General features: G+C 42.0%; 2 protein-coding genes across 6 annotated transcripts in view; one reads left to right on the forward strand and one right to left on the reverse strand.

Annotated features, from left to right (window-relative positions):
• Positions 1-3,745: 3,745 nt before the first annotated feature.
• Positions 3,746-21,360, reverse strand: part of lnpk (lunapark, ER junction formation factor) — a 49,034-nt gene continuing 31,419 nt past the window's right edge. The window contains exons 4-19 of one of the 5 annotated variants that reach the window (XM_061285784.1): positions 16,146-16,186; positions 16,020-16,061; positions 15,855-15,905; positions 15,653-15,789; positions 15,523-15,581; positions 15,404-15,444; positions 15,243-15,326; positions 15,101-15,152; positions 14,912-15,022; positions 14,663-14,773; positions 14,487-14,592; positions 14,307-14,377; positions 13,943-14,113; positions 13,615-13,695; positions 12,598-12,779; positions 3,746-3,764 (exon numbers count right to left, since the gene is read on the reverse strand). In XM_061285784.1, coding sequence (XP_061141768.1) covers positions 12,613-12,779; positions 13,615-13,695; positions 13,943-14,113; positions 14,307-14,377; positions 14,487-14,592; positions 14,663-14,773; positions 14,912-15,022; positions 15,101-15,152; positions 15,243-15,326; positions 15,404-15,444; positions 15,523-15,581; positions 15,653-15,789; positions 15,855-15,905; positions 16,020-16,061; positions 16,146-16,186 — 1,325 coding nt within the window. In that variant the 3' untranslated portion in view covers positions 3,746-3,764; positions 12,598-12,612. Of the gene's footprint in view, positions 3,765-11,624; positions 11,800-12,005; positions 12,780-13,614; positions 13,696-13,942; positions 14,114-14,306; positions 14,378-14,486; positions 14,593-14,662; positions 14,774-14,911; positions 15,023-15,100; positions 15,153-15,242; positions 15,327-15,403; positions 15,445-15,522; positions 15,582-15,652; positions 15,790-15,854; positions 15,906-16,019; positions 16,062-16,145; positions 16,187-16,776; positions 16,865-21,360 lie in introns of those variants that run through there. The other 4 variants (XM_061285783.1, XM_061285787.1, XM_061285785.1 and 1 more) reach the window with 4 other exon arrangements.
• LOC133158531 (acetylcholine receptor subunit alpha-like) lies at positions 4,338-11,344 on the forward strand. Its single transcript, XM_061285789.1, has 10 exons — positions 4,338-4,496; positions 7,751-7,893; positions 8,076-8,120; positions 9,347-9,456; positions 9,554-9,749; positions 9,827-10,064; positions 10,170-10,393; positions 10,508-10,622; positions 10,685-10,809; positions 10,947-11,344. The coding sequence occupies exons 1-10, from the start codon at positions 4,442-4,444 to the stop codon at positions 11,073-11,075; spliced, it is 1,380 nt and encodes a 459-aa protein (XP_061141773.1). The 5' UTR covers positions 4,338-4,441; the 3' UTR covers positions 11,076-11,344.

Below are 21,360 nucleotides of genomic sequence, written 5' to 3' on the forward strand. Positions count from 1 at the left end.
GATCGTTTTTAGAAGGGGGTTTTTTTTTTTCCCTCTCTTGTTCTTTGGTCACACGCTGCTCGGCTGACAGCTCGGGTCAAGCGAAGCGACCCGGCTCGCATCTCTAATGCCGATCGGGGGGAATTACGGTGAAATTATGCTTGCCGCCAGGGGATGGGAGGGGCGGCGGTGGAACACGCGCCATCAAACTCCTCAAGGTCGTTTAAGGCATACACCCACACTAAGTTTGTTAGCCTTGTTTTCAGTTAGGCAGCACACTCAAACTAAATAGGTGTACCGCCATCTAGTGGTTAATGGTGGAATTACACCGGAGCAGAACGAGTGAGCCCAAAGTAGTATTTTGAATTGCAAGCGTGTTTACGGGATGACTTTTAGGTTGAGGCGCCGCTGTATTTACTCTATACGCCTTGCCTTCCATATAATGTAATATCGATCCAGGGAAGTTAGTGAAGCCGTGACATTTGGACAGAGCTCAGTGACACGATATGTTGAACGTGAGCGGAGGCTTGATGAGGTTATTGATCTCCCCGAGCCCGTCTTGTCTCTCACGCTGCCAAATCGTCATTTCTCAGCACCGCGCCGACCGAAATAGATCAACAAAGAGACGTGCGAAGCCCCCCTGGGGAAAGACGGGACGAGGCGGCGAAGACGATCACAACGCATCCGTGTCACAAACCACTGCTTCCACAACTCGCTCGCTCGCTTTTTCCGGAGTATCTTCTGCTACTCCCCAGTCTGCCACCTTTTGTTTGCTTGTCATAACTGTCTGCTTTCATCACGTCGCTTCACTGCCGCTTCTGAGTGTATGAAAGAAACAGTCAAGTCAAACATGTTTTAGAAAACATGGAGGCGCTGCTCCAGCCCAAATTGGCAACACCGTACCATGTTGCCGGAAGTGTTATGAATTCATTTTCCCACTATGAGAAGGTTAAAGGAGACATTCGTTTATGATCACTTGTCCTCATTTGGTTTGTATGTCACTGGAAATACGAACTCTGATTCTTCACAAAAAAAAAAAATCTAATTTGAATTATTTTCCTTTCTTAGGGAAAACTAAAGGACAATGGAATTATTCAAAACAAGGTCAGCTTGGTACCTTGGTACTAAGGTGGGGGGGGGGGGGGGGGGGGGCATCTGGCGGCCTGTCTGGTGCATGGCTTTCAAAAAATGAATATTATTTTTTTACAAAGCCAAATAATTGTATGAAAACCACTGATCAACTTTCAGAATCGATTGGCTATGAGACAAGTGGAAAATGGTGAAAAAAATCCCAAGAAAAATTTGAAAACATCCAAAAATCTGGCCTGGGAACTGGGATGGGGGGTCAGTGCCCCCACAGGCCCCCTTCTAACTCTGCCAGTGCAAGGGAATGGTCAAAATCATGTATCACCGGCATCTTCAACCCAAAATGGCCAACTATCTCCAGCATAGGTTCTTCTGAGTAAAATAAAAATATTTTTCTCCTCTACATAAACAAGATAACCTTCAAAGAGCCACATGCTGCTTCACCACTCCAATATACTTCCTCACTTTGAAGCTCTCACCCAAATGTTCATTTTAATCCATCGGGGAGGTGCACCTTGTGGATGTAGGTAAATTAAAAGGCTTAGTAAATATAGAATCGTATAACCCAGAATCCTCATTAAAATATTCAAGGACGCTTAGCATTAAGGGACGTGAGTAATCGTCTCCTCACCTGGAGCGCCTCCAGGGGGACGTCTGTGTTGGGAATCGTCTCCGTCGGAGATGTTCCTTTTTGAGAGAGAGAAGCTCAAGCGAGAACTAAAAAAAAAAGCTAGCTAGCTAAAGAAATGACATTTCATCTCGTGTGTGGAAAATGTGACAACTTTTCTTCTGCTTGTGACGTTCAAAAAAAAATTCAATCTGTGGGAATGTTCCAGAATGAGAGACATGCTGATATTATCTTGTCTTTACAAATGACTTGTGAGGACAAGAGAGGACAACACAAAGCTGCATTTAGGTCTTAAGAAGACGACATGATGATTTAGGTTGTTGCCGGGAAGGACGCAGCGACATGAAAACATTGCGAGGAGCTTTGAGGTTTTACATTGCTACATTGCTGTGCCCTTAAGTCTTGAAACCCAAACCATTTTTTTTCTAAAAAACATAACCTAGGAATCCACCAATAAAAACACAAGGCTCACAATAAATAATGAAAGGAGCACCCTCTGGTAATTGTATCATTGTGTTCATATCACTCACTAATAATTTACTCAGCACATCTTCACCAAACGTGCAAAAATACTGTACTTAAAAGCAATTGCTCTTAGTGGAAGCCGTTTTTCATCCTCTTTTCATCTGCCTCAGTGCTCTCACATAATGACAAGAATCTGCATTTTGTGTGTAATCTAATTTCATGTACACGGCAGGAGGTTTCTTCCCCCTGTCAACAACGGGGGAATTAAAGCCTCGTGATGCACTAGAGCGCTTTTCAAAATCAAATGTTGTCGAGGTCAGAGGACATCATCTGTGTCTGATTATCTTCTTGCTTCCTTCCAATAAGCCAGCAGGCGCGTTCAATTAGGCGTGTTTGTCCCATAAAAGGCAGAAGTGTCACATCTCGAGAATTTTCCCGGGTCTTTGAGTCACACAATTCACGGAATTTGGCAAGCCTATTTTGACACTCAAGTCAAACCTAAGCCATTCAAGTCAAATTCAAATCAAGTCCTCAGCTTTGCTTTGTACACTCGGAAGCTTTGTTGCGTCACCCCCCCCCAACACCATAATGAAAGTTCCGCTGTCAGCAGAGGAAAGTTAAAATGAACTTCTAGCAGATATGCATCTGCCGTGTCAGAGGGGGCCGCCGCCGCCAAGGAACAAAATGGACTGATATTATCAGCAATATATTACAGATGTATTGAAGGACTAGGAGGAAATATTCAAAGTCACAATGGGGAGAATTAAAATATGCGTTGTGGTATAATCGCTGCGGATATTACAAGTCGGGTGACTCGAGAAAGGGGATGCGCGGTGTTTCTATTTTAGGAGAGTGCCATGAAAGAGATGTCAAAGGTGTGTTTGGTTACAAAATACACACTCAACGGTGTTGCTAGTGGTGGTGGTCTTACTATGGGGTGGCGTGATTTGGTTAAGTCGCCAGTCAAGTCCCAAGATTGGTTGTATGGTGTGCTTTTACAGTGCTGCACTGACACCTAGTGGCAGTAGTTGGAATGTCTTGCGTTCAAGCTTGTTGGAAAATCAAACCGACCCTTCGAAATTCAGTTTGTTTTCAAAATGTACAGGTTTGAAACACTAAAAAAAAAAATGAATTTTTATATGTTTTCTACTTTATGCTAAAAGTGGGCTTTTTAAAGACGGTCACTGCGTCTTCAATTAAAATGTTAAGTCTTACATATTTAAAGAATTGACGTTGAAAATGGCAACACGCTTTGAATTCATATTTGCAGTAGAACTAAAATAATCCCCAAAAAGTAAGTGAGGTTAAGATAAATGGCCATCATGCATTTTCATCATTTCCACTCACGGGTTGAATGAAGTATCAATCCATGTGTCATCTACCCGGTGAGAAGAGCCAAATGTTATTTTTAAACGCAGCACATATGCTACGCAAGCAAAGCGGTGACTGGGTGGAACTATTCCGTTGTTCGATGTTCACTTTTCTGACAGTGTGCGTATGAGTGTGTACACATGCCTCGCATTCCTGCAGTGTGAGCCTTCAGCTGTCCTCCGCGTCTGTCATCCATCACATCATCTGTCTGTCTGTCTGTGTTGTCCACATGATGCTAAATCACACACACACACAACAGAATGATGACATCACTTGCACTGCAAAGAATCACATTGTTGAATTGAACATTCCACCTCCTGTTTGCAAACTCAAAAGTGTTTCGGAATCTTGAGTCAAAACCCTAATTGGTCATTAAAACATTAAAACTGACTTGAAAAGCTCATTTGAAAGCCGAGTTTAAAACACCAGTGGAAGTAGATAAATATTTTTAGAACCCCCAGATGCCAGGCCAGATAATCAATTTCCGGATATACCCGAGAATTTCCCCCCCCACATTTTTACCTGTCCAGACATGAAATTAATCTTTTTCAGCATTTTTCGAAGAATTTTTCGGTTAGTATCATTTTTTTTTTGGTTTGTTTTCCCGACCCACTGAGCAGTACTTTGAAAGCCTGAATTTCTCTTGAAAATCAACTTTCAAACCTTAACAGTGGTTTGAAACCCAAATTTGAAAGTGAGAAAACACGCACACACTCTCCCAGCTGTCTCCAAGCATGCTGTGAGGTGTGTATGCTGTCCCGGCGGGTTTGTGGGGGGTGGACTTCGAAACCAGAGCCGCCTTCCTGTCTTCTCCTGCTGCTGCTGCTGCGGCTTCACTTTAGTCGCCCGGAGGCCGACGGGAGGCGAGCCTTTCACCTCCGCTCTTATCGAGGTTTTGTGTCTAACTCTGATATGAAGCTGTCAAAGTTTGACACGCTGCTGTTCTGGATGGTCTGCGCAATGGCTGGTGAGTGCACGAATGAGCATGTGAAATGTCAGTCCCATCTCCGAGATCCATTAGAGGCACTTTAAAGGAATCTCATTTGTCATACAATATTATTTCATTTTTTGAAAGAGTGAAAATAGTACTGCATCATTGTATACTTTTTTAGAAGTGACATTCAGGAATGACATCATTAAAAAGAACGGAAAGAAATTTAACAGTTTGCACATCAGGATTTACTGACAGTAGGAGTTTTTAAACCAAGATTTCACAACTACTCTGTTGCAGGGAACTCAAGTAATACAACTCTTTTTTTTTTGCAGCAGGTACATAATGACTCAATTTTGTTCACCTACGTGTGCTGCTGCACCATTTGTGTTTAAAAAAATCAGACGTTAAAAGCGCCACAGTGATGTCATTCATTAGCCCGTCAATGCAATTTCTCACAATATGTTAGCATTGTGCTAGTGGAGTTAAAAACATATGTGTCATCCTTTTTGTTTAATGTATGGTTTTATTCACAATCAGCTGAACTGTGGCTCATAAAAAAAAACTCGTCGAGGTACCACGCCTGCTACTAGTCTTCTAAAATTGCTCAGAATCCTCATTTAGATTTACTAGCATGTGTCTCAACAGAGTGGAAGCTGAACCTGTTGTTTTCCGCACAAGTGAGTTCCCCTCCTCGTCGTCCTTGAGATTCCCGAAAAGCGACAGCTCCGCATTGTCAGCATTCTCGCCCACGTTCGTATTTGAGGCCTTTCGTCAGCGCAGGGCAGGGCAGCAGGTGTCCTCCGCCGCACGCTGATTTACAAGGCGGAAAAAGGCGGACGTTTAGTCACTTTGGACAAGGACGCAAGGGGGGACTCGGAAGCTGTAAAAATCCTCACCACGGAAAATAATAGAGGACGTGCTGTGTTTGACGTCGCTCTCTAGTTCTGTTTGCAGATATTAAAGTGTAAAAACGAAGTTAACTACCGTATTTTCCGGACTATAAGGCGCACCTAAAAACCTAACATTTTCTCAAAAGCCGACAGTGCGCCTTATAGTCCGGTGCGCCTTATATATGGATCAAATTCCTAAATTTAAACTAGCCCGAAGCATTGTGTCATGAAATCAATCATAAGTGGCGCGCTGAAGACTATGAATCATGAATCAAAAAGACTATGGATCATTATTTTGTGATTATAAAGTCATTTGTTGCGTCTGAAGTTGAAATAAAAAAGATGAAATGGAGAATGATTTGATTTGGATTAAAAATCTGACATGACGCATCAATGGTGCGCCTTATATAAGGATTCAGTTTCAAAATGGGCCATTCATTGAGTGTGCGCCTTATAGTTCGGTGCGCCTTACAGTCCGGAAAATACGGTACTATTAACGGGAAAACATCATAACATAAGACTATTGTGGAATATTGTGTTTTCAGCAGATCCATTTTTCTATTGTTTTGGGGGGCATGGCTTAATTGGGGTCAAGCACAAGAGGTAGGAAAGTTAGGCGGGTTAGCATTAGGCTACTAAGAGGCGTTTTTTAATCAATTCCCAATTTTTACTTTTGTGGTTAGCATCTCAGTATTATGTACTCCACAGGTATTATTCAAGTGCCCCGAGCGTAATTAATGTCATCCACATTTTCCGATTCAGCGCGCAGGGCCGGCTGCGTGAAAAATGGACGCCGGGTGTTTCTTGCCACCAACGAGCGGATAAAGACGCCGTAAAAGTTGCTAAATCACCGGACGGCCTTTTTGTTTTATTGTCGGCCGGTCGGTCGTGCGCTCCGAACAATATTTACTAGCTGGCCGTTACCAGGGCAGGGCGTAATTCAAATTGCATGATTCTGCCCGCTTGATTGTTCTCAGGAGACGTTCCCCTTGCAGGCTCTCTTATGTGATCAATAATATTTACGGCCCAATAGTTCATCCTAAACACGTGCTTAACAATGTAAAAGTAATTAATAATATCTATTCAGCTATTGTCAATTGCACCCGTACTCTATGAGGCCTGTCTGTTCGGGACTATAAAGGTTGTTTTATGCTCCGATAAAATTGCACCGCCGTGTTGCATTATGAGCAACGAGATGGTGTTGACGTACCGAGCGCATTGCTGCAGCATCGACCCAAAAGATCTTCAGAGGGGAAAAAGTGAACAAAAAGATTCCGTGATATAAACTTAAGCCAATCAGGAGGCTGCTTTTTTTTCTTCTCAGGTAAACCGAGAGGGGAGGGGTGAGCAGTTACCACGCTAAATGGTTTTAGCATAATGCTACTGGCTAGCAACCCAATGGCTATTGTCCTACGCCCAGGTAACAATTTCACAACATTTTAAACAGCAGGAATAGAAGCTAAGTGTCAGAAAAAGCTCCATGTGCCATTTTACTTGGAATCGGTCCGGAATGTGAGTGGAGGCCAATTGTTGATTGACAACTGCAAGTGCACGAGGGGTCACGTCCCCTTTTCTATTTTGGTGGGCGGCCACATCAAAAACCATGACAGACAGAATAACAAGTATCTCCGTCTTTCTGGAAAACAGTCAAGAGTAGACAACACAGCAAATGTGTGTGTACGTGTGCGCCAGCAGCTGATTCCACAAATAACACACATTTGTATACACACAAGTTTGCTACTAAACAGCATCATGATCCATTCTTCTGTGTTTTATGGGCAAAGATAGCCACTAAAAAATTCCCATGAAAAGTTGCCCATCTTGATTTACCTCTGAAATGAATGGAGCACTTCTGAAAATCGACTTAAATCACTGGCAATGAGCCACATGCTGCCTCATCATATGCAGCCTCTTAGTGCTTGCATTAAGTTCTCTTCTCCATCGCCGCGATAACAAAGGCCGGCCTCTTGTTGATCCCAACTGAATCCATCAGTATGCGCCTGTTTCGCCACGTCTGTCATGATCATTCCGAGCCGTGGGGGTCTCGGATTGCGGATGGGAAGCTGAGCAAATGGGGGTGGGGGGGGGGGGGCGGGGGTATTTGGTGGTTCCGGCATTTGACGGGACTAACATTACTATCATTAGTCAGGGACTTGAACATTAGTCAGATCAGGCGCTATAACGTGAGCCCAAAATAACATCGATGATGACAAGGTGGCGTCCATGTTTGAACTCCTCAACTCCCTTCAACATACCGAGATGCCACCAGATGGCCAGTACACAAAATTTGCAATATTGCAGTTTTCATTTGTGTTTTCTATGAGAGAAAATACATTTTGGTGAAGATATTCAGATTTTTTTTCTGTCAGTCATGTCACACTGAGGTTGGTGTCGCAGGTCGGGCGCTGTGCTCGGAGGACGAGACGCGTCTGGTGAATCATTTATTCAACGGCTACAACAAGGTGGTGCGCCCAGTCAACCATTTTAGCGAAGCGGTGGTGGTCACCGTGGGGCTGCAGCTCATCCAGCTCATCGACGTGGTGAGTAAGCAAGTCGCCCCCAAATTTTAGAAATTGGGAATTAAATTTGTGCAATTATAAGATAAACTGGTCTTAGACTAGCTTCCAACTCAATAACCTCAGGACGGGAATTTCATTCTTTGGCTACAAAAGGTCAACGTCAAAATAATAAATACATTTCAATTTCCATTTCTGTCCTTCAGGATGAAGTCAACCAGATTGTGACCAGTAACGTTCGTCTTAAACAAGTAAGCAAGCCCATTCTTTGAAAAATAGTTCTGTTGATTCCGATTGTTTTATAGTATCAATTGTTTCACAATATTTCACTATAGAATTGTTTTCAGACGACATCACTTTGCTAAAATATTTAACCTGTGTCTCTTTTGGTCATGGATGTTACGCTTAGCAATTAAAATTGGAAAAAAAAAAAAAAAAACATTTGATTCTCTATAGAGAAATATATTTCATCCTTGTCACAGTCTCTTTATAGCAAATTACCAGCAAAGTAGAAAATGCAATCTTATTACTGCATCACTGTCCAGGCCATTGACAACTTTACCATTGCTATAAAAGGAGCTTTATTTATTTTATTTATTTTTTTCCCAAATTGGAAGCTATAAAGATTATTTTGGCAACAAATTGCGATTAAAAATACGAGCCTTCATTTTCTTTCCAACAGTTAACGCCACGATCAAAGTGAAGAGCAACGCTTGCACACGGAATCAAAAATTTGTTTGACTTACTTTTAGATGACTTCAGTGCCATTTTCTTTCTTTCCACGTTTCCGCTTGCTTCGTTTAAAACGTGCATGTACGCGATATATAATCTACAACAGTGGGGACCGAGTCACAAAGATCTACTCACTACAAAAAAAAAAAAACGTTTGTAAATATTCATTATAAATCGTAAAGTGACGTTGCACAACAAACTAACTGCAGGTATGGTTGACAAAGTTTTCCTTTCCCGTCAAACTTAATCTTCTCACCTGCGTGCACACTTTGATGCGTGCATTTACACAAATTGGCCAATAGGTGTCACAATATCTCATTTTAATCACTAGTTCAAAGAAAATTATATTGGGCTTTTTTCCATTAACAGATTGGTACTAACACATTTCTACAAGTTAGTTGTGAAATTTAGGATGCTGATGAATCAGTAGAGAACACTACATTGTCTTCAAACGCCACGCTATCGCCATCTCCTGGTCAGTACTGGAAATGCTTACTCTTTCCGGACAAATGAGAAAATCAAGCTGTATTTCAATTTTGGTATTTATACATCAAAATCAAAACAAGTTTTTTTTTTTTAAATAATTTTAATAACTGCATTTAAACATAATGTCCAAAAGAGATAGGAACAATATTTGAACAGTCAATTTAAATGAAGAATTCCACCATATAACCAAGAGTCCATTTGATACTCATGAAGCTTTTGAGTCACTTTAATATCAACATCTTTTCACTTTGACATGTAGCAATGGACAGACGTGAACTTGAATTGGAACCCTGACGATTACGGCGGCATCAGGAAGATCCGAATCCCTTCCTTGGACATTTGGAAGCCCGACTTGGTGCTTTACAATAAGTAAACCCATTTTGAGAGTTGTATAAGGTCAAATATTGAAAAATACAGCAAGATGTAGGTGAAGCTGATGTTCTGATGTTTCTGTCATCTTTGCCAGCGCCGACGGCGATTTTGCCATCATTCACGAGACGAAAGTTTTGCTGGAGCACACTGGCAAGATCACGTGGAACCCGCCCGCCATATTCAAGAGCTACTGCGAGATCATCGTCCTTCATTTCCCCTTTGACCTGCAGAACTGCAGCATGAAGCTGGGCACGTGGACGTACGACGGCTTGCTAGTCGTCATCAACCCGGTCCGTTTTCCAATTTCCAGTACTTTAGCATCACTCGGACTAAAAGATGCATGAAGTGTATTTTGGCACACTTGTAGGACAGCGATCGTCCTGACCTGAGCAACTTCATGGAGTCTGGAGAGTGGGTTCTAAAGGACTACCGAAGCTGGAAGCACTGGGTCTCCTACACGTGCTGTCCTGACACGCCCTACCTGGACATCACCTACCACTTCTTGATGCTGCGCCTGCCGCTCTACTACATCGTCAACGTCATCATCCCCTGCATGCTCTTCTCGTTCCTCACCGGCCTTGTCTTTTATCTGCCCACTGACTCTGGTGTGTGCAAATGTGACAATATTTGGGAACATGAAGGTTTTGATCATCAGTCAATTTGTTTGCCGCAAGTCTGCATTGAAGTCGTGGGCATTTTTTTTCCTCCAGGGGAGAAGATGACGCTGTCCATCTCCGTCCTGCTGTCCCTCACTGTGTTCCTGTTGGTCATCGTGGAGCTCATCCCGTCTACGTCCAGCGCGGTGCCTCTCATCGGGAAGTACATGCTGTTCACCATGGTCTTCGTCATCGCCTCCATCATCATCACCGTCATTGTCATCAACACGCACCACCGCTCGCCCAGCACGCACACCATGCCCGCTTGGATTCGGAAGGTAGGGCAGGTCATCTGATGTACAGCGTTAGCCTTCAACGTTAAGGATTCAATCTGGAAAAGTGCTGTCTGAAGACATCCTCATCGACTTGTGTGCTGTTCTTGCTCCTGCCAGGTTTTCATCGAAACAATCCCCAACATGATGTTCTTCTCCACTATGAAGCGTCCCAGCCAGGAGATTCGGCAGAAGCGATTGTTTCCCACTGACATGGACATCTCCGACATCTCAGGTTAGAAGACGCTCGACGATTCCAAGGGGAAGGTGATTTGACGCGAGGATTGTGCGCTTCAGGTAACCCCGCGCCTACCAACGTCCCCTACCAGTCGCCCATCATCAAGAACCCCGATGTCCGCAGCGCCATCGAAGGCGTCAAATACATCGCAGAGACCATGAAGTCGGACGAGGAGTCCAACAATGTAAGAACAAAAGACCTCCACTAAGGTTGATATAGTTTGCGGTACAATAGGTACAGCGCCCTCTTCTGGGTATGGAGGGTCACTGCCTCTTTGTGGCCCATGATGTAGTGTTTTCCAAATCTTTGCTATGGTTGCAGGCGTCCGAGGAGTGGAAGTTTGTGGCCATGGTTCTGGATCACATCCTGCTGTGCGTCTTCATGGCCGTATGCATCATCGGCACGCTTGCCGTATTTGCCGGTCGACTAATCGAGCTCAACACGCTGTGAACATCTTCCTCCATGTCTCATGTCAGAGTGGACATTTTGGATTGATTTGGGCTTTGTGAGATGGAGGTGTCAACGAGGAAGTGTTTTTTTTTTTTTAATACGTTATTTTTCATGTTTTTTATCAATCATGGTAAAGTCATTGCTGTGTGGGCCAACAAAAAAACAAATCACGGTCCACGAAATGGAGTTTGCACACCCCAGCGCTAACGGCTAACGTCGCGTCTCGCGATCTACGCTGGTCATACTTGAAATAAATTTTGTTGCTTTTGTGATTGTATTTTCTTTTTAATCCTGTCATATCAAATACATAATCTTGAGTACTATACATGTTTGCAAATATTCAGAAACAATATTATTTTCGATTGACAGATGCTAACCGGCTATCAATTTGTGTCATACTCTAACAGTAAAAAAGGAATAAATGGATTGTCAATGCGAAAATTGAAGCTGCGTTGTTGCTGAGCGTTTTGCCAGCAACGTGATTGATTGTGCGGCCACAATGGATTCGATTTAACTCAGTTTGCCAATGAAGTTCATATTGAGCTCACATATTATTCTTGTTGTTTTTAATATATTTTTGAAATTCTACATGAGCAAGTTGGAAATAAAGTCATTATTGTGAAACCATGATTCAAACGATAGCATGCGTACTCACATTGCAGCCGAGAAACTTTCATTTTAGCAGCCACGGCGTCTTGAAAATCGGAGAATGTCGCTTTTTAATCTAGCAGAGCGACAAATTTGAGGTCATTTAAATGTGAATATTCAAATTCATAACTACTAAGGTCATTCAGCAATCATAACTACTAAGGTCATTCAGCAATAAGCTCTAAAATTACTTTAAAGCAGTCATTCCCAACCACTGTGCAATAGTGTACCGAAAATGTTCATTTCAGTCCTGTAATTAAAGATGAAAATCACAGGAAGAAATATTTTGCAATAATCTATATTTACTTACAATGGTAATGAAAAGTAGCACGCTAGCGGGAGTGTAAACAAGGGAATACAAATCCGTTCTATACACAGCTGCATGGAAGCCAGACAGAGAGCCTAAAACTAACAGTACCTCATCATCTGCCATTGTCCATAAGGCCGAGTAAGTACTAGGAAAGTCAGTGCAGATGCAGTCGAGAAGACATTTGGCAAACACTTCTAAAAATGGACACGTGGCATTTAAAGTGGCAGTTTAAAGTCACCTCTGATGAGTGGTCTTATTATCCTGCTCATTTTCTATTAAAATAAACAGCGGTGCCAACTCTTTTAGGAAATAAAGAAATAAATCTTACACTGCTAAATGAACGCATTGAATATAAATCACAAAAAAATCAAATATTGCAAAACTCTTGGGCCTGATTTCCTGTGACTAACATAGGCATGTTTCAGATTCCTGCTTCAAGACAGTCTTAACATTGGCAACCATTGCCTTTAAATAGCAGCTCACTCGCAAAGACTGACTAAATAAATACGGGTAGATAAATAATGTGCCGATTAGCGTTTAGCTTTTGTTTGTGGTGGCGAATACCTTCAAACAGCGCAGCTACGACAGATGAGCGGGGACGTCTTGGTATTTCTCTTCCGTGTCCTCCTTTTCCTCTTCCTCTTCCGGAACCTGCTCTTCACACTCTTTCTCACTCTCCTCGACACGGCTCTCGGTCTCCGCCATTTCAGCGGCGTCTTGGCCTCCTTCGCCCGTCTCTCGTTCGTCTGAGGAGAAACGCCACGGAGGTCAACGTGAGGTGATGATAGAGCAGCAGGCCAAATTGGGGAAAAAAATGATTGCTGAAAAGATTCAAATGATTTGCTGTTAGACTGCTTTGAAAGTTGAAGGGTTGGATTTAAGGCTATTACACACATTAGGAATACAATATTTCTATAAATAGTCGCCCTCGGGTATTTAAATTAAAAAAAAGTTGATTTTATGGTGACGATTTAGGGCTGTGAATCACTTTATTAGAAGAGTATTTCAATCCAAGTGAATCATAAAAAAAACATTGATGTGTAATTATAGAGTTGACAACCTTTCAGAAAATCCCAATTGCAGGAGGAGTCATTTCCAACGCAACTTTTTGAACTAACTTTTGACTTAACGAGTCCAATAACTGGAGACTTTTTTTTTTTTTTCTGACGAGATCCAACACAAAAACCCCATCCAAGATTCTGAAAATATCATTTCCACACTTCCATCATGCCATTGAAATAAGATGGTGTGCCTAACCAAGTGGCCTGTAGCATAAACACCAAGAAAAATATCCCTTGATCAGAAAAGCTCCCCTCCTGAAAATGATCTGAATGGGTGCCAAACAATCAGGCGCAATTTGTGCACAAAATACACAAATTTGTCATGTGAACTGATCCGATGATGTAATTAAAATGTCTTTTATGACTCAACGTAATTGAAGCACGCAGTGAGCCGTGTTATTATTGCCACCATCTGCTTGTTCCCACGCAGATCAAATCAACTGAAGTGATGGCAGATAAAGAGGAACAGGAAGGAGGGGAGGAAAGGAGGAGGACCACGTGGGGAATGGGGAGGATGGACCTGGACTCTGTCGAGCTTGATTCTGAGGGTTCTGCTGGACGGGGAAACTATGGACCAAACTCCACGGCGCCGCCGCCTTGGCTAGAGGCAAGATCACAGCGTTAAAACGCAGTGCTTGGCAATGTCGCTCAGACGCTCGTGTAATTAAAGCTCGCACGACGAGAAGCAAATGGAGGTTAGAAGTTGGAGGGAGGAGGAGACAAAAAAACGGGAAAAACATTTTTCAGCAACTACGTTAGTATTTCGTGTTGATATTGTCACAGTAAGTAAAAATTGCTAAGGCATTTATGCTAATAGGTTAAGGATACACAGCTGAGATTGTATTTACCTCCAGAAGGGGGCGCACTGTCCTCCGTGTCAGTGCCCGAGCGTGGTGTCCGTAACGGAGATGGCACTTCGGTGCGCAGCTTCCTCTCGTAGCTGAACTCCGGCAGCCTGGGAGCTTGCGGCCGCGTCTTTCGGGCGGGGTTCAGGAAGTAGCAATAGGCGCAGCGGAAGGCTGGCAAGAGCCACGACAAAAACAGCTAACTCACAATAATCGACATCAGGTGAACTCAAACAAAGGCTTAAAAGCCTTTTTGGACCATAAAATATGACTGATGTACAGTATCAAAATGACATGGGTTTTTTTTCTTCATTATTTCCAATAAAATTAAAAGTTACACTTTGAATTGTTATTTTGCTGTTCATACCAATGTATTGAAACTCTTCTTTCAGGGCCATGCCATTGTGGGAGAAGCACTGCTGACAGATTAAGGCATATCTGAGGGAGGGAGGAAGCAGAGCGGAGGATTTGATTCAACGACTAAACAGCACCACCTTGCGGACAATTTGCAGATCGCCGTCAGTGTAGAGGATTTTTTTTTTTATACCTGTTCTGCGGTCCATCTCCTACCAGGTACTCAACCACTCGGTCCAAAGCGCCCCTCTCTCTGGGCAGAATGGGTCGCGCCAGTGGAGGACCGGGAGGATGCATGCCTGGACATCAATATTGACATTATCACACATAGCGCTCCATTCTTGGCTTTGACAGTCATTTTTAGCTTACCTACACCTGGTATCGGGGAGGTGGGAGTCCGGGCTACTCCCCCCTGGTAGACAGCAGCAGACAGGGCGACTCTCTCGGGCGGTCCGCCTGGAGCTGAGAGAGGGACATGTTCTGTAGAGAAAGCGAGACGAAGGAAGACACTACAGCGCGTGTCGAAGTGTCTTCGGACTCCCAGTTGCACGTATTTCGTACGTCACATTCAATTAAGACAAATGATAAAAACTCAATAGCTGCTTGATGTTCACTCACCCAAAGGTGTGACCCCGGGGCCCGGCGTGGGTCGAACACCTGGCGGGGGAGTCATCACCATGGCGGCGGGTGTGCCCGGAGGTCTCGTCGCCACGCCACGTTGGCGAATGTCTGACAATAATACGAGGCGATGAAAAAACTAACGATGGTAAATGCTTCATATTTGTGCAACACACGTTAGGTAGGTACCTTGACCAGGCCTGGGGGTCATCTGAGGTCGCACCGGAGTTGATTCCAGCTCCTAAATAGGAAAAATCAGCGGACAAATAAGAACACATTCAAATGTAATGAAAAGGTAAAAAAAAAAAAAAAAAAAAAGGGGATCACCCACAGCTTTCTTCTTGGCATCTGGATCAAAGCGTTCGAGGATGACTTTGGCATTTTTGTATGTCTCTGTTTCCATCACTTCTTCTAACTGCAAACACAAAGTTTCGTTTTAAACAGGGACACAATTAAGACAGATGAAGAAAATTACTGCTGACAGGAACTTACAATCTTTTTTTTGGTAACCTTTAATTCTTCCAGGATGTCACCTGAAAAACAATAAGAGGCCAAAGCATCTCAGAAAAGAGAAATATAATGTAAAATGAACTTTTTATTTGTATACTTACTATTCCTCTCAGTGCGTTTAGAGAAAAGAAAAATCAGCAACTTCCGGATGAACCACACCCTGATGGAGAGACGGACGTTCATAACAAAGCACAAAACGGGCGACAGTTCAGGTCGGTCCCGTTTACTCACAGCGCCGGGTACGCAAAGAAAGGCAGCGCCATTGCTAATCTGTGAAGCCACTGCTCAGGCAGGTAGAGGCAGTAGACCACCAGGCAGGTCAGCAGGTAGAAGACTGACGAGTAGAGGAGCAGGCGGCCCACCCACAACTGCACGCGCAAACACACCGATGAGCTCAAAGAAACAACGACGACATCGTCTGCATTTCGTGAACCTTTTGGAGTCGCTGGTTTTTGGCTCGAAACTCCTCCAGCTCCTGTATCTCCTACAAGGGGGCGGGGGATAAATGGTTATTTTAAAAGATCCACGTGGGTTATTAGATTGTTTGTTGTGACACGTTTTGGGGGTTCATGGAGAGGATGTGAGATGAAAAGCACACCTTGTCCAAGTTCTCCAACTGCTCCACTGTGGTGGCTTTGGTCTGCAAGGAATCATATCGAAACACATCAGAGTACTGTAAAATGCTCCGTTGGGTATGTAGTTGCTCTTTAGCTAAAACACATACCTTCCATCGTGAGATCAGCGCCCCCATGGCACGTCTTTTAGCTGACACAGAAGAAGCAGTGTTAAAGCGTGTAATCCTCCTTAAACGAGGCAAAACGTACTGTTTATGTATTTAACCACCACCAATGGCCTCCAGCGTCATTGTAGAAAGGGTTGAGCACAATGGGCTCTATTGTCAAAGGTTTAAGGTTGCTAAATGTTGGAATTACAAAACTATGCACGTGCATTCAACAGCCTGCTCTGTAATAATTATATTAAACTACATGCATATTGATCAGTGATCAGTGTAAAGAGATGAAAAGGCACTCAGAAGTCGTTGTAAGCGAAAAGCCTGCAGGCTAGTAACCACCATCCGAACTCAGCATTGACGTAAATGCTTACGTAAATTTTATATCTATATAAAAACAACGGAGAAAACAAAAAGTTGCAAACTACGCGACAGGATACTTTTGATCAAAACTGTTTGCTCATTTAGCTGCTTAGCTTCTCCATAACAATTGTGATGCATACGCAACAATGACGGGATTTAAAATAGATTTTGCGTGTAATTATCGGAGTTCCATTCGGTGGTGTTTGGGGCTTTAACTAGCATTTGATAAAAGACGGAGTTAAAATGTAAACAGATTTTTTACCTTTCGTTTTTGGACAACAGAGCGAACTGACAGGATGGAGGTTTGGGTGCGCGGGGTGATGACGACAGCGGAAGAGGCGTGAAAAAGACTACAGATTCATTTGCATTGTAGTTTTTCTTTCCAACGCTCAGTAACCGGTATTGTGGTCAACATTATTTGCATATCTATTCATTTGTAATGATAAGATCTGTTTCCAAACATGACAGAGGTTTGGTTAGTTTCCATAAGAGAACGACTTGAGCGATGAACACTGAGTAGTGATGTTCAATGTTTATTTCGGGAAAGAAAAATCAAACGTAACAATGATTTATGTCATTTAAATGATTTTTTTAACAAAAGATTTTTTAATTGATCACGTATTTTGTTTATTTATTTATTTAGTACCTTTCAAACAATTCAAGTGGAGAAGTGTCGCACGTACTTAGTTTATTTCTAACGATACCAATTCTCACCGCTAGCCGGTGCTATTTGACTGTTTCATTGGACCTACGAGCACAAGGGCCGGGCCACATTAGGCATACGCTGCCTTCAAGACTCGTCATATTTTTAACCAACTCCACGCCATTTCGTAGACTGTAAGTCCATCCACGTATTTCACACACTAATGGAGGCGTCATAATACACATTTCATTGTCTTTGGATATTAAAATTCATAGCAGAACCACCTTCTGCCATAAAATCAGAACGGCACGTCCTCCCAGTTGTTTTTTGGGTTCAAGTGACACCAGCTTGCCAGTAAATCGTCCGCAAAAGACACTAATTGATGCTACGCGCACGCACTATGGCTCACACGTGCACTGTATGGTGTGCATATAGCATGGAATATGATTATGAATCAATGCGTGCATGCATCATGATGCGTGTGGCCTTGCGCTTTAAAAAAGGCGGTGCATGTGGGTACTTCCTGTGCACGATGAAGAGTTATGGACGCCATCAAATTGAAAATCCTCAAACACACGCATTTGTGTTGAATCAAATTCAGCTAACATAACCCAAACTTTTTTTTTTTTTACCAAACACCCAACCTCACTCAGCCCCACATACACATTAGCCCGGTTGACTGAGCTGTAATAAAGCAACAGACCTCAGCCAAGGCCGTTGGGTTATGATGCAAATCAGCATATATTTCCACCTAACTATTACGCATGTTAAAATATGCGCGCGGATCCTCATTATTTCAGCAAAGACATTAAGGTGCACGCCTGTGCAGCCCCCTTTTATAGCCCTTGTAGTCGCTGAATTAAGAGCAGCCCACCGTGAAGACATATTTTACACTATAGGCAACATGCACGGCTACTTTCAACCTCATTTGCATGAACAAGGCTCATTTGCATGAACAAAATGCAGAAATATGCTCGAATATGGTATTTACATGACAGAGCAATCCGGACCTGAAAGCAACAACGTAATGTGATTTAACGTAAGCACTTTTCAATTGGATTGTTCTTAAAAAAAAAATCACATTGTTTGATTAATTTATTTCTTGTGTGTTATAATTTAACAATAGAAATATACAAAATCAAATAAATCACTAAAAACTTTCAGAAAATCCTATTTTTTTAAATTCAATTTGTTTTAATATCTTATTATTCTAAAATAAACATTTTTTTTAATGTACATGTGCTTCCAAGTATCATTAGCCTTTTTCTCGACCCCACAAAAATAAAATACCATTACATATAATGTATTTTCACGTTGAAATGCATAATTTGGTTGTTTCTTTTCTTAAAAAAATGTAATTAGGTATTACGAAAAGATGTTGCCAGTTTCCATAACGCTCCTGTAAAATATGATTTAGTATTTTAGTCGGCGTCTAAAAATAATCACAGAATTCCACACAATTGACAGAATAGGGGCGCGCGCGCGTGCGTGTGTGTGGGGGGGGGGGGTCTATTGACAAGACGTTTTACAGTCCACCATTTGCTTGCATACATGCAGCCGTTGTAAAGTGTCTATACTACACAGTTTGTGGCATACACTTTGGTTCAAAGTCACTTTAGTGCAGAGGACGACGGGGTGGGGGGGGGCGTCGTTTATTGGACTTGGCGGTCTGAGAGTGTCAAAATAAAACAGAAGACGGCAATAGCCGCGGGTCCGTGCGGAGGACAGATGCCCGTACACACAAACACACAAAAATACACACGCGGCAGGTTGTTGTTGATAGGACTTCAACGTGCAAGGTGAGTGGAAAAAAATAATTAATACACTGTATGCAGAGTATGAAAAAGTGTGTGCGTGCGTGCGTGCGTGCGTGTGCTTGCAGTTTAAAAAATATAACAGAATCTCCGTTTCATTCAAATACTAGAACAACATTTTGCAGCGGTCTCTCAATATTTTCCAAAATGATGGCCTGTTCCGATGTTGCAACGATGCCATATGAGAAAGAAATATCACATCATCAATAATAATGCTGTGATTATGATGACGACAAAGACAAATGTAAAAAAGCTATTTTAATGTTCAAGTTAATCTCCGCGCGATAGAAAGACAATTAGACATCAACAATAAGATCTTATTTTAATTACCGTCTTTTGTACAACGGCATAATTTTCTTATTTTATTTTCTATTATAATTACCTTGGGTAACGTTTGTTTATTCGTATCAATCAAATAAATGTGTAACATTTAAAACGAAAAAGCTGCGCAATGCTGAATAATTAGGAAATATATCCGCGATAACTTGCGGTAGGCCTATAACGGGATATTTTTGATAGAAGACGGGTACATTATTATTGTTAAATCGTGCTGATATTTTTCGCTTCGTTTTGGTCGTCATTATTAGACTGCATCGGGTCTTTTATTATTATTATTATTATTATTATTATTATTATTATTATTATTATTATTATTATTATTATTATTATTATTATTATTATTATTATTATTTATCATCTCTTATTGCTTTGTTTGCTTTTATTCGTTTTAATTGAACAGAATTTTAAGTCAGTTCTGCCCTGCCTTGCAACGTCTTCATACCAAGTCCTCCCAAAAGTTGATTTTTCTTATTTGCCGTGCGGGTCAACGAGGACGATGTGAGCGTTTTAACAGTTGGCGTCCAGATAAGCTTTTGCATCGATTTGGGCCCACTTTCGCTGCGGGGAAGCTCGCAAGAATGCACGCAAACTATCATCATTAAAAAAAAAAAAAAAAATCTTATATAAGGAAAAAAATAGATTGAATTGTCTGCACTTGTATACGTGCGCTTTTCCCAGGCTCAGGACATTCCATTTAGCACATGCACCTATAGCTTCCAATAATTAAAAATATTTTAAAAATATCATAACGCTGACTCTTGTTTGAAATTGCCAGATAAACTTAACATTGCGGCTGTATAAGTGCACCGCGTCACATTGACAATCGTTGCTAATATTTTGTCTTCACCGAAAAATAGAAAGTCCGCAGTTACACTTTTACAATGTATGCGGAGCCCAAAGCAAACAGTTTAGCGAAGCCTTAATTCATAAGCGTGTGTGCGAGTGTACGCGCGTACGTGCGTGTACACCAGAGGGTTGTTAAACTTTCACAACAGTGTTACATGCCCAGGTAATGGGCCGTTTTAGTACTGTTGCATGCGTAATGACATCCAAAACAGGTGAAGTTGTTAAAACTAGTTGACCCTGGCCATGATGTCACACACACTTGTGACACAACCAGTCCCTGTCTCTGCACACAAATATGACGTCATTTGATTGATACGCCAGGCTTGACCTTGCGGAAGGAAGTCATAAAGGTGAAAAATCAACAGAAATTGGAGTTTGTTTAACAAATGGTTATTATTGTGCCATAATTGATTTTTGTCGATGAAAAGTTCAATTTGAGAAGAGAATAATTGGAATTCTTGTAGGTCTATAAACAGATTTACCTTATAAGGAAAAAGGGAAAATTAGTTTTTTTTTTATTACCATGCTATTAAATAACAATTTAACATTCAGAACACAAAATGAAAACAAAAAATCTCTCAAACTTGTAAGTCGCAAGTACGCTTCATGCGTCTCACAAGAGTAAAAAGAACCCAACCGCTGTTTAATAGTAAAGTGTAAAAACAATAAAACAGTCAAACTTAACTTGTTGTCCCTGTAAAGCAAAAATAAAACTGTCTTGTAAATTTGACACATTGGAGAGAAAGGGTCCTGACCAATAAAAAAGATTTCAAAAATTGGAGTTAAAATAAAGCAATCAAATTGTTTTCAAAATCAAGCCATCATCTCCGCTACCAAATGCTGAGGGTGTGGCCATGCTACTACATGTAGCATCTTGAGCCGTCATAAAAGCTATTCCAAACATGGAGAAAGAGAGATTCTCCATCAGGGAGTCTTGCTTCCCAACCAGGATGCCGTGCAACCTGCAAAATCCTACTCCGATTCATGCAACTAATACACCCTATAAATCATGGAGAAAAAACAAAGACGTACTTTCCCTACTATAAAGTGACCAGGTCAACTAAGAGCGAGATTTATTGCTGTATTTGCGGCTCAGCTGCTTTATTAAAGGCCTGACCCTTCTATGTAAGGCAGCACCGGTGGTAGCAGTTTTAACGAGATACCGCATGCCGCTAGGTGTTGTTAGCCCCATGCTAACTAGCCA

The sequence above is a fragment of the Syngnathus typhle genome, linkage group LG8 (assembly GCF_033458585.1).
Source record: "Syngnathus typhle isolate RoL2023-S1 ecotype Sweden linkage group LG8, RoL_Styp_1.0, whole genome shotgun sequence".
Classification (NCBI taxonomy): domain Eukaryota; kingdom Metazoa; phylum Chordata; class Actinopteri; order Syngnathiformes; family Syngnathidae; genus Syngnathus; species Syngnathus typhle.

Coding starts and splice junctions, on each gene's coding strand:
- LOC133158531 (XM_061285789.1), top strand. CDS start 4,442: ATGAAGCTGTCAAAGTTTGACACGCTGCTGTTCTGGATGGTCTGCGCA. Junction 10,065..10,169: donor TTATCTGCCCACTGACTCTG/GTGTGTGCAAAT, acceptor TTTTTCCTCCAG/GGGAGAAGATGACGCTGTCC. Junction 10,394..10,507: donor TGCCCGCTTGGATTCGGAAG/GTAGGGCAGGTC, acceptor TGCTCCTGCCAG/GTTTTCATCGAAACAATCCC.